General features: G+C 39.8%; 1 protein-coding gene across 1 annotated transcript; it reads right to left on the bottom strand.

Annotated features, from left to right (window-relative positions):
- Nucleotides 1–6,155: 6,155 nt before the first annotated feature.
- Nucleotides 6,156–10,544, bottom strand: LOC147635234 (pentatricopeptide repeat-containing protein At2g13600-like). The gene is made up of 2 exons (XM_086802452.1): nt 10,438–10,544; nt 6,156–10,089 (listed from the first exon to the last, which is right to left on the bottom strand). Exon 2 carries the CDS (start codon nt 9,463–9,465, stop codon nt 7,204–7,206), a length of 2,262 nt encoding a protein of 753 aa, XP_086658578.1. The 5' UTR covers nt 9,466–10,089; nt 10,438–10,544; the 3' UTR covers nt 6,156–7,203.
- Nucleotides 10,545–11,423: the final 879 nt, after the last annotated feature.

Here is an 11,423-nt window from a genome sequence, read left to right as displayed (position 1 = left end):
TAATATATATCACTAATCACCTTGATTAAGCCTCAAACTTGCTTACTCTCAGCATAAACTCCTTACTGTCCAATAGTTTTGCCCTTTGTGCAACCTTTCCATGTTGTAAGAAAATCAACAAGAGCTACAGAAAGGATGAAAGATTGAACATTACTTCAATAACTTGCTACAGGTTGATTTGCACAAGAACTTCACTCTTTACACTTTCTTGATCAAGATATACAATCAACACTCTAAGATTTTAACTGTGCACACTTTCTTCATCAAGATTTTATAATCGGCACTCCAAGATCCTCCAAAGACTTGCACAATAATCATTTCTCGATCTTTTTCCACCAAGATTTACACAAGACCAAAGATCTTTGCAATAAATCCCTTACTAAAATAAGAAATCCCTCAAGATTTTTAAGAATATGTTGGTTCTAGGGTTTGTTATAATATTGTGCAAAATTTAATATTTATAAAGTGATAAATTAAGGTTTAATCAAAGATTGTGGTAAAAGGAACTCTAATTAAGAAGTTAATCAAGAAACATTAAAGTTTAGGGTTTCCAAAATGATTAACATGTATACGAAAATCATCAACATTAGTTCCGTTGCTAATCCACTCTTAACAAGCTCAAAGCAAGTCTAAAAAATTGTGTAAAACCTAATCTAAAAATGATTAAGCCATAAGAAAAGATATAAGAAAAGCTCTAATACTAACGAAAGAAATAGATCTAGTGAGAGGATAGAACTCATAGGTTCATGAAGAAAGCCATGAAAGCTTGGGTAAGAACCTAATAGCTCCAAGAAAGGTAAAGTGTATGTTATGTCAAAAGATAATAAGGTCAAAAGGTACAATGATCCTAGGGGTGGTGCCTTTTATAGTCCTAAGGCCTATCTACGTCTCCGTGATGGAATCCATCTTTCATGTTAGTGGACTCAAAGATGTGTTAGGTGTAAGAGATAGCTTGATTTCTCACCAAGAGTTGCTTGCGAGACTTGGGGATCTATTGTTTATGTTCCCCATGAGCCGATTGTGGTCGTTAATCATAGGGAACAAACCCTTACAAACAAGTCACTTTCTAAGTGTGGTTAATTAAATGGAAAGAGGTAGGAATAAAGAGTTTCTTGGTGGGAATGATAACCTTGGGAGAGGGTCCTCCCAAGGACACAGCTACTAGTTAGTCCACATAGACACACCAATGATAGTTGTGAGGACTAGGGTGCATGGTATGAGACATGCATGCCTTGAGAGTGTGGGCCACATTGGCATTGCATTGGTCTCAAGCTCAAGGGTGGCTTACCATTATTTGGTTTGAAGCCTATAGTCGAATGGCGACGAGTGCCGGCTGAACCCACCTTTTCCTCATGATTTTAGTTGATGTATGTGTAAATTACCATGCAAATGCATGGATATGCTTCATAGGTATGTTTATGTGTATGGACCTTGGGCAAACACAAAGGTAGATGGCACACATATGTTTATGTGTATGGACCTTGGGAAAACACAAAAGTAGATGAAGTTCTTACTTGGGTTGTTTCAATTCTAGCTTACAGTTCAAAAGTTGTGAGGCTCAAGACAATGGTTACTTTGTTATCATTTATCATTTACACATCTACATGGCTCAATTTTCCAATGTAATCATGCTACTTTGTTCCATCTCTTGAGAATCTTAACTAGGACAACATGCCTCTATCATTTTGTGGCATGATGCCTCACGTTTGCTACTCACCTGTTCCTGTTGTGAAGTTTACCAAATGGAGAGCAAAAGAAAAGGCTTTGTAGAGCTAAGTCAGATAGACACAATTTTTGTTTAAAATACTACTGTCAAAGTTTATGGGTTAGTAAAGAAAATATCTCAACATTTATAACGCAGGGACATGTGAAAGTGAAAAAATTAATGAACTACTTGTAACAAACCCACTTCATCAACAATCACAAATAATGAAAGAAAAGTATGATTTAGAGAAAAGAGAAACAAGACCTCACTAAGAGGGGAACAAGCCCCTCCCCCCTTGCAAGAATTTATTGAATCAAACCACGGACACAAAAGTGCTTGAACCTTTACAATAGATGAGAAGTGTTCTATCCAAATGAAGAGGGAGTGCTCCAATTTATAGGTTTTAGGCTTTAATGCTCTAGAATGGAAAGAGTAAGCTCCAAATGACAAGTGGCTATTTTAATTGATAAGTGTAAGGTGAAATGACAAGTGTAGGGATAATTGTCTCATTCTAGATGCCACATGTCTTAATTTAAGAGGAAATTTTTCCATAATCTTCTATGCTAAAAATATCCCACCTCGTAAAGAATTTGATAAAGGTGCTTAGTAAGTCTTGATCCTTTAAAAAATCTAGAGGTTTTGTCGCGCAAGGAATTTCTGTCAAAGTTTGTCAAAGTCTGCCAAAAATAGTAACTCTCCTAGGTTCTAGGAATTGCATGCTTTGGGTCCAAGAAGGCTTTGTTGTAAAGATTCACCTATTCATGGTTTGTTCAAATGATTCGAGCATCTAGTTTCGCCTTCGAAACCACCCATCACGCACCTTGATGTTTTGGTCAATTTGACCACTCGAGTTCTAAATCCAATCATCTGGGCATCTGGTTGACCACCCGACTAAAAACTTTGGGCGTTCTGGCCTACGACCACCTATAGATAGAAATGAGCATTCTAGCTTAATAAGTTACCCAAAAGATATACAAATAATGCTCCATGAGCTATCTGGTAATTACCAACTCACATATGGAACAATTTTAAGCAAAACAATGATCAATTTGAAGAACAAAGTAGGAGGCTCTCTCCCCCTTGGAATTTGTCTTGGCCTCAAGACAATGAATGAATTTCTTCTGACCCAACAACTTCTTCATAAGCTGTGAGTATTTCATGATAATCCTTGAAACATTTCTCTGGCATCCATTTAGCATCCATGTGAAAACAGTTTTGGAACTTCAAGAGGAATTTTCTAGTGAAGTTTCTTCTTTTCTTCCTAACCATGTGGAAGATAATATGTTCTAGTTGTAATATCTCTTCTTGTTTATCCACTTCTAGTGGTTCCTCCATAACATGCTCCTCTAGAGGAGGTCTTGAATAGGGTTTTAAAAGGTTTACATGGAAGGCATTATGAATCATCAAATGATCTGTTTGTTGATCAAACTTGACCCTTTTGACAAATCAAGCATTCCCTAATATACTGCTCAATATCTCTTCTCATACTTTCCCAAAAGAAATACATCCCCAAGACCTAAGTTGTGGCTAAAATATCACAATGAGCCATTTAAGGGGGAGCATGACATTCCTCCATCACTTTAGACGTGAATCCTTTGTCACACATAACCTGTCCTCAACAAAAATCCATCCTTGATGGCATAAGAAGTCACTATTTCACCATGCTGTAATTTGTCCCACAACGAGCTGAAAATCTTCATCAAAAGCATGCATATCCCTCGTAATAGTGAAATCTGTACAATAGAGTATGGAGACAACATGTATTTGGTGTCTTCTTGACAAGGCATCAGTTACCTTATTTTCTTTCCCAAGTGTGTACATAATCTGAAAGTGAAATTGTGCCAAATAGTTGGCCCATTGAAGATGCATTTTAGAGATCTTAGGTTGAGATAGAAAATACCTAAGGCTTTGATGGTCTATTTTGAGGATAAACTCACCACCTAAGAGGTAGTGCTTTCAAATCTTCAAAGCATGGATGACAGCCATTAACTCCTTTTCATAGGTGAGAGCATTCTTTTCCAAATTTTGTAATCTTTTTCTTTGATAAGAAACTGTATGCCCTTCTTGGTTTAAGACTACACCAATATAATCTCCTAAAGCATCACATTCTATAATAAATAGCTTTGACAAATCTAGAACAATCAATACCGGTGCTTTATTGGCATAAAACTTTAAAGCCTCAAAAGCTTCTTTCTCCATCTTGGCACACCTAAACCCACTACTTTCTTTGTCAAACCATGCAATGGTCCAGCACCACTGCAAACCACTTGTTGAACCTTCTATAGTAAGAGCATAGTCCCAAAAAGCATCTAACTTCATGCACATTGCGGTCAGTCAACTCTGACCATTCCATAATAGTCTTGATCTTGTCTGGATCTATCCGAATTCCATCTTTGGACACTATATGGCCCAAATAGTGAATTTATGATAGGAAGGACTCACTCTTCTTGCCATTCGCATAAAGCTTGTGCTTGTGAAAGCTTGTGCTTTCTCAATTATTGGAAAAAAAATCCAAATTCTTTTTATGCTCTTCTTTATTATTAGAATGTACTAAGATATCATCAAAGAAAGTACTTGTGAATTTCAATGGACTCTGAAGATTCTATCCATCATCGTGTTAAATGTGGCAAGGGCATTGGTGAGACCAAAGGGCGACACAAGAAATTCGTATTGTCCAAAGGTAGCCTTGAACGATGTTTTGTGCACATTCCCAGGAGCAATCCTTATTTGATGATAGCCACTCTTCAAGTCTATCCTACTGAGAATACTTTGGATCCATTCAACCTATCTAGGATATCATCAATCCTAGGTATGGGGAACATGTTCTTTATAGTAATCTTGTCGAGGCCTCTATAATCCACGCACATGCACCAAGACCCATCCTTCTTTTGGACCAACAATATTGGAGAGCAAAAGGGTGAAGAACTAGGCCTAAGCAAACCCTTTTCCAATAACTCATTTACCTACTTCATAATCTCCTCCTATTGGGCTTGGCTTACACGGTAAGGTGGCCGATTTGGAGACAAACTCTCAAGAATGAGGTCAATCTGATGATATTCTGGCCTCTCTGGTGGTAGTTCATCAAGTAGAGAATCTGCAAAACAATCTTCATACCTCTTTAAGAAATCAGTCCTCTCCGTATCCAAACTACAGAGGGACTCTTTAGGCTCAGACTCTATATTTTTAGAGTCTTTTACAAAAAGTGAGTACGAGAAAACATATGATTTCATTGCTTTGGAAACTTGTACATGGGATATCATGGGAATAGAGTTTCCTTCAACTCCCACATTAAAAGATACATTCTTGTCTTTGAAAGGGAACCTTAACTTGCTTCGGTCCCAATTAATGGCTAGATCAACTCTCCTATGTCAAGGCATATCAAGTACAACATCACAATGGCTTAGATTCCCCATAACAAAATTCTCATGATCTACATACTCCCCTATCTCAATCCTACGTTTCTCAAGGATTGGAGTGATTTGAGATTACATCCCTTCAGAGGCAACACCTGACGTCTCCGGAGTGCCAAACCTCTCCTTAGGTAGTTTGAGAGCTTTAATGATCTAAAGATGGATATAATGGTGAGTAGTACCAATATCAATGTTGATAAGAACAGACTGATTGGTAATCTTGCTCCAAGCCATAAACAGCTTCCTCTTCTCTAAAGGAGTATCATCTAGTTGCAAGAGTTCTTAAGGGAGAGCATTCATTTGAGATGCTTTTTGTGGCTGATTCTCCTTCTTTGGCTTGCTAGGGCGACTTTCCAATTGTCTAAGGCATATGCAATCCTTTTACTTCTATGGCTATATCTTGAGATGCTTCCAAGGAGTCCGTTTTTTGTCATGTTGACTACCCGTCGAAGTGTTAGATGTAAGCCATGGATCATCTCCATATTTGAGGGATAAGTGGCTACTTTAATTGAAAAGTGTAAGGTGAAATGACAAGTGTAAGGACACTTGTCTCATTCTAGATGCCACATGTCTTAATTTAGAGACGATGCTTCCATAACCTTCTATGCTGAAAATATCCCAACTCATATAAAGAATTTGACAAAGGTGCTTAGTAAGCCTTGATCCTTGCGAAAATTCGAAGGTTTCGACGTGAAAAGAATTTCCATCAAAGTTTGCCAAAAATAGCAACTCTCATAGATTCATATCCAGGAAGGCTTTGTTGTTAAGATTCGCCTCTTCATGGTTTGTTCAAATGATTCGAACATCTCGTTTCGCCTTCAAAACCACTCATCTTGGCGTTCTGGTCAATTTGACCACCCGAGTGCTAAATCGAGACATCTGGTCAGTAACCACTCGCCTGAAAACTTTGGGCATTCTGGACAATGGCCACCCGTGGATAGAAATGAGCATTCTAGCTTAATTAGCTACTCAAAAGATATACAAATCACAATTCATGCTCCATGAGCTATCTGGTAATTACCAACTCACATATGGAACAATTTTGAGCAAAACAATGATCAATTTGAAGAACAAAGTAGGAGACTAGTTACAACATATTGGAACTGGCCTGCAAGAAAAACTCGCATTGACATCTCCCACATCCACATGTCACCATCATCATTAACTGTATGTGTCAGTATACCTTCTGCATGCCTGTCAACTTCTGCACAAAACATTCATTCCTGACATGTATGTCACGTATCATCTTGCCTACCTATATCAGGCCTGCCTCCCAAGAACGTGACATCTGCAAATGGCATCCCAAGTGCTTTTGCTAAAGTTTTTGTAACTGGTGTCTCTGGACACTGCACCAGTAAAAAGACAAATCCCCGAGAAGCACAAGCTCTCGGGTACCGTAAAAGAATTTGTGAGAGAAACAAAATTCTAAAGTACAACACACAGGCACTTAACTCCTGGGGTGGCAGTGCAATATTGTAGATCCTCTTTTTATATAATAAGGTGATGGGTTCCACATACATCAGAGGCCCAATTTCGCAGCTTGGCCAGCTTCTCTTTGGTCTATTTGCAGCCTATGAAAAGACATTCCGGTGTGCAAAGTCTCGACTGCCTAAATTGTTATGCGGCAACATACCTGGAAAAACACCATATGGGCAGCTTTCATCTGCTACAAGAAGATCATGAACCTTGTCGTCGATTTCAATAAAACATTTTGCCAGGTTTTCTATGCATTTAGACTATTTTGCATATCTTGTGTCTGTCCAAATCCATCCATAGTGAAGCATCAGCATAGATGTTGGAAATCATCAAATATGCACAGGTATATTTTTATCAAATGTCATCATTTTATCAAAGCAGTGTCTTCCTAGCCCAACATTCCCATACGTCCTACAATTTGTGAGCAAAGATGTCCAATGCAAGATATTGTATCCAAATGGCATTGTCTGGAGTAAGTCTTCTACCTCATTAAGGCGTCCAGCCCAAATGAAGCATCAGAGCATAGGTGTTGGACATCATCACATCTAGCTTATGCTCTATCCACATCATGAACCTTGTCGTCAATTTCAATAAAACATTTTGCTGGGTTTTCTATGCATTTAAACTATTTTGCATATCTTGTGCTCCCTCCACATCCATCCATAGTGAAGCATCAGCATAGATATTGGACATCATCACATATGCAGAAGCATATTTTTTATCAAACATCATCACTTCGTCAAAGCACCGTCTTCCTAGCCCAACATTCCCATACGTCCTACAATTTGTGAGCAAGGACGTCCAATGCAAGATATTGTATCCAAATGGCATTGTCTGGAGTAGGTCTTTTGCCTCATTCAGGCGTCCAGCCCGACCAAGAATGTCAACTATGCAGTTGTAGTGCCCAAGTGTTGGTAGAAGGCCACAATCTAAAGTCATTGATTGTATGTGTTGACAAGCAGCCTCCACAAGACCCAAATGACTGCATATCGATAAAAGACTTACAAACGTCACATCATCTGGCTTCATCCCTTGTTGTTGCATCTCCTTAAAACAACTCAAGGCCAAATTATACTCATTATGTAGTGCATAACCCGTTAGCATAGCATTCCATGCCACCACATCCCCTTTCGACAAGCTCTGAAGAGCTCTAAGTGCATCTTCACGACTCCCACATTTGATGTACATGTCTATGAGCGCACTCTCTACAAATGCATCCAATCCATCACTTTCGATGGCGTATGAATGCATCAGCTTACCTTGATCCAGAGCAGCTATACTAGAGCACGCTTTCAAGATGCTTGCAAATGTCAAGTTGTCAGGCTCAATGCCATCTTCCTGCATTAGATGAAAAAACTCGAGGGCTTCCTCACCATGTCCATGTTGTGCATATCCTGTGATAAGTGCATTCCAAGTCACAGTGTCCGGCTTCTTTCCCGCCTGCTTCATTTGTGTAAAAAGCTGAACAGCAATCTGGTCAAAGTGTTGTTGGGCATATGCTGAAATGATTGCATTCCATGTCACCACATCTCGAGTGGGCAACTTGTCAAACACATCACCTGCTTCCTCAAGTTGTCCACACTTGGCATACATATCAATAAGAGTGTTGCCAACAAATACATCCAGCTCAGAACCACACTTGATTATGTAATCATGAACTAATTTCCCATAATCTAGGTCTGTCAAGCTGGAACACGCTTTTAAAACACTGATGAAGGTTATAGAGTCAGGTGGCTCTCTTCCATCCTTTTGTAGTTGCTGATAAAGTTCAAGTGCCTCATTACCACATGCTTGTTGGACATACCCTGCAATCATTGCATTCCATGCCACCAAGTTCTTATTGGGCAATGCATCAAACACTCTGCGTGCAAGAAATGGGTGCCCACATTTAGAATACATGTCAATGAGGGCACTTCCAATATGCACATCAAGTGCAAAACCATTCTCAAGAACACTAATATGAATTATTTTTCCTTGATAAAAGGCTTGCATGGTGGAACACGCCTTCAAGATGCTTACTAGAGTAAATGTGTCTGGCTGTATGCTTTGATGCTGCATTTTCCAAAAGAGACAAAACACATCCAGCCCGAAACCATTCTGAGAATATCCTCCAATCATTGCATTCCAAGTCACCACATCGTGCTTTGGAAGCTTGTCAAAGACACTCCGCCCATCTACGACACTTCCGCATTTTGCATACATGTCAACAAGAGTGTTGCCAATGACAACATCCAGCCCTAAAGTGCTTTTAATAACATGAGCATGAATCACCTTGCCTTGTTTGAGCTCTGTGAGGGTGATACATGCTTTTAGGACGGCCACAAAGGTATGCCCATCTGGTTTCCTCCCCGACTGTTGCATTTGAAAATACAGTTCAATACCTCTATCAGGTTTTCCATGGTTGACATGTGCCGAAATGATTGCACTCCATGTGTAGCAATTGTGTTCCCACAATTTGTTGAAGACTTCATTGGCTTCCAACAAACTACCACACGCATCAAACATGCGGATAAGGTAGCTCCCCACATATGCATTTGACTGCAACCTACCCCTGGTCATAAAGGCATGCACTTCCCTGCCCATTCCTATGTCCCTCTTGTCGATACACCCTTGCAGAAAGTAACTGAAGATATTGTCCGGGATATTCTGGTCGACACATTTCATAGCCCAGAGCGCCTCCTTAAGGAGTCCCTGATCACATAATTTTTTTATATTTTTGAAATCTATCGGAAAGCCATCCCCCCTTCTTACTCTGCAAGCAATGCTCATGGTAGTGCCATCACCTTGATCATGTATGTGTGTGATGATGAATTCATCACTGCCGAAATGATGATCTTTCATTTTTGCCATCCTCCAGAACCACATTGTCCACATGGATCCACAAATGTGTGCCCCGAGTTCATGCCGTCAATGCAGATCCATGGCATGACTGGCATTATGCAATCACCAATGTCCATGCTCTCAACACCGATAAATAGCATTTGAATGTTATCCTGCAATACCTCCATGTCCATATCCTCAACCCTTGTCAATGACATGTGCAATCCTCCACATCTGTACCATCAATGCTGATAAATAATATGTAACTGTGAGTCATCCACACCAACGAGGACACATGTGCCTGCCATCCTCCATGATCATAATGCATGACTGGCACATGTTAGGTCTAAGATGCTCTGCAGAACCTCTTTCCCTCTCATAGCACTGCCCAAAATCTTCATTGTTTGACGTGGTCTTCAGCCTATCGCAAACTGTGTGCTTGCCCACCCAATAACTGCGAACCCCCCTGCGCCCCCATTTACCTGCATAGGAAACCCTACGTTTCTTCGCTCTCCACAGAATGCTCTGCCTCAACTTCTACTTTGCATCCACTTGTTTTGCTTCGTCGCCCGTCCATCATTGCAGCTTCAAAGATGTCCTTTGCTTCATCGCACTTCTCATCATTGACATCTCAAACTTCTTAGGTTTATACCAAAAATTAGAAGACTGTCGCTGGGCCTGTACACGTGTGTCCGAGTAAAAAAGAGCAGATGCTCAATAAAACAAGTGCAGAATCACAATAACCTTGAGGATCTTTCCATATATACAATGACTCCATCCAGCTCTCTCTCTCTCTCTCTCTCTCTCTCTCTCTCTCTCTCTCTCGATTGGTCTCTCTAGATCGTAAAGCCCTATGTCAGTGTCCTGCCTGGCCTGCAGACAAAGGTCCTTAAGTCTCCATGCTTGGTTGCGACTTCGACCGTCAAAATAGTCTCTCTCGCTCTCTTTCTCTGTAAACCGTAACAGGGACTCTCTCTCTTGTCAGCAACTGATCAAATCCACATCTCTTTCTGTCTTTAACATTACCTGGGGAGGACAGGGCAAGCACATGCAAATATCTCTCGCATATGTTGTAGTGTGAGCGATGAAACAAGGACGCCCTGCACCGAGGGGCCGTAGAGTGAGAAACAGTCGCAGGAGAGGAACCGAAACTAGTACCTTAGGTTAATTAAGGAGAGATGGATAAAAAGAGAGATACCGAAACTAGTACCTTAGGTTAACTAAGGAAAAAGTGAATAAAATTCGACATAAATAAAATTTCAGTACGTCAAAATGGCGAATGATTTAATTTTCTGGCATTTACCTCTCTAATAAATTAACGAAGCCAGAAAAAACATTTTGGGTGCTTATTTGGCGAGAATGCTGAAGCCCAACATATATATATATATATATATATATATATGAATGAGAGAGAATATAAAGAGGGGGACCCAACCTTAAAAACAGGCAACATTATAAAGATCACCTACATTAAATTTAACAAAATACTCCAAAAGTGGGTGAACACTTAGGCCTAGCATAGCAAGCTAATATGTGAATACTTTAAACTTGAAGAGAGAGAGAGAGAGAGAGAGAGAGAGAGAGAGAAGAGTTAATGGTTTAATGCATTTGTATACAAAGACCCTAAACAATCAAGTCGTGGGATTGAATGATTAGGAGTGTATTGAATAAACAATTCACACACACTTCAAGGGGCAGCAAAATGGCCCATGAGACCAATGATGACATAATATGAGTGTTATGGTGGGAGATGCACATCCTAAACAAATCATATTGAAAATGAAAAATAGATGGAAAATATGATGTACATTGAGAAATGAGGGCATGATGTGTCAAAGCTCAATAGAGTTGAAGAGCTATCTCAAAACCTCATCAAGTGACAGAAATGAGGGGGATCCAAATTCATGGATCACTAAAAGATAAAAAATGATCCTCTATCCCCAAGAAGGAGTGTGTCCGAGTGTGGCATCACCAAAAGGGTGGTGTCCCTTCTATCGAGCTTTGGGTCTTTT

Source organism: Cibotium barometz, chromosome 9 (assembly GCF_041138505.1).
Source record: "Cibotium barometz isolate CiBa-2024 chromosome 9, ASM4113850v1, whole genome shotgun sequence".
Taxonomy (NCBI): domain Eukaryota; kingdom Viridiplantae; phylum Streptophyta; class Polypodiopsida; order Cyatheales; family Cibotiaceae; genus Cibotium; species Cibotium barometz.
The sequence above is the reverse complement of the archived record's forward strand: the minus strand, read 5'-3'. Positions and strand labels throughout refer to the sequence as shown.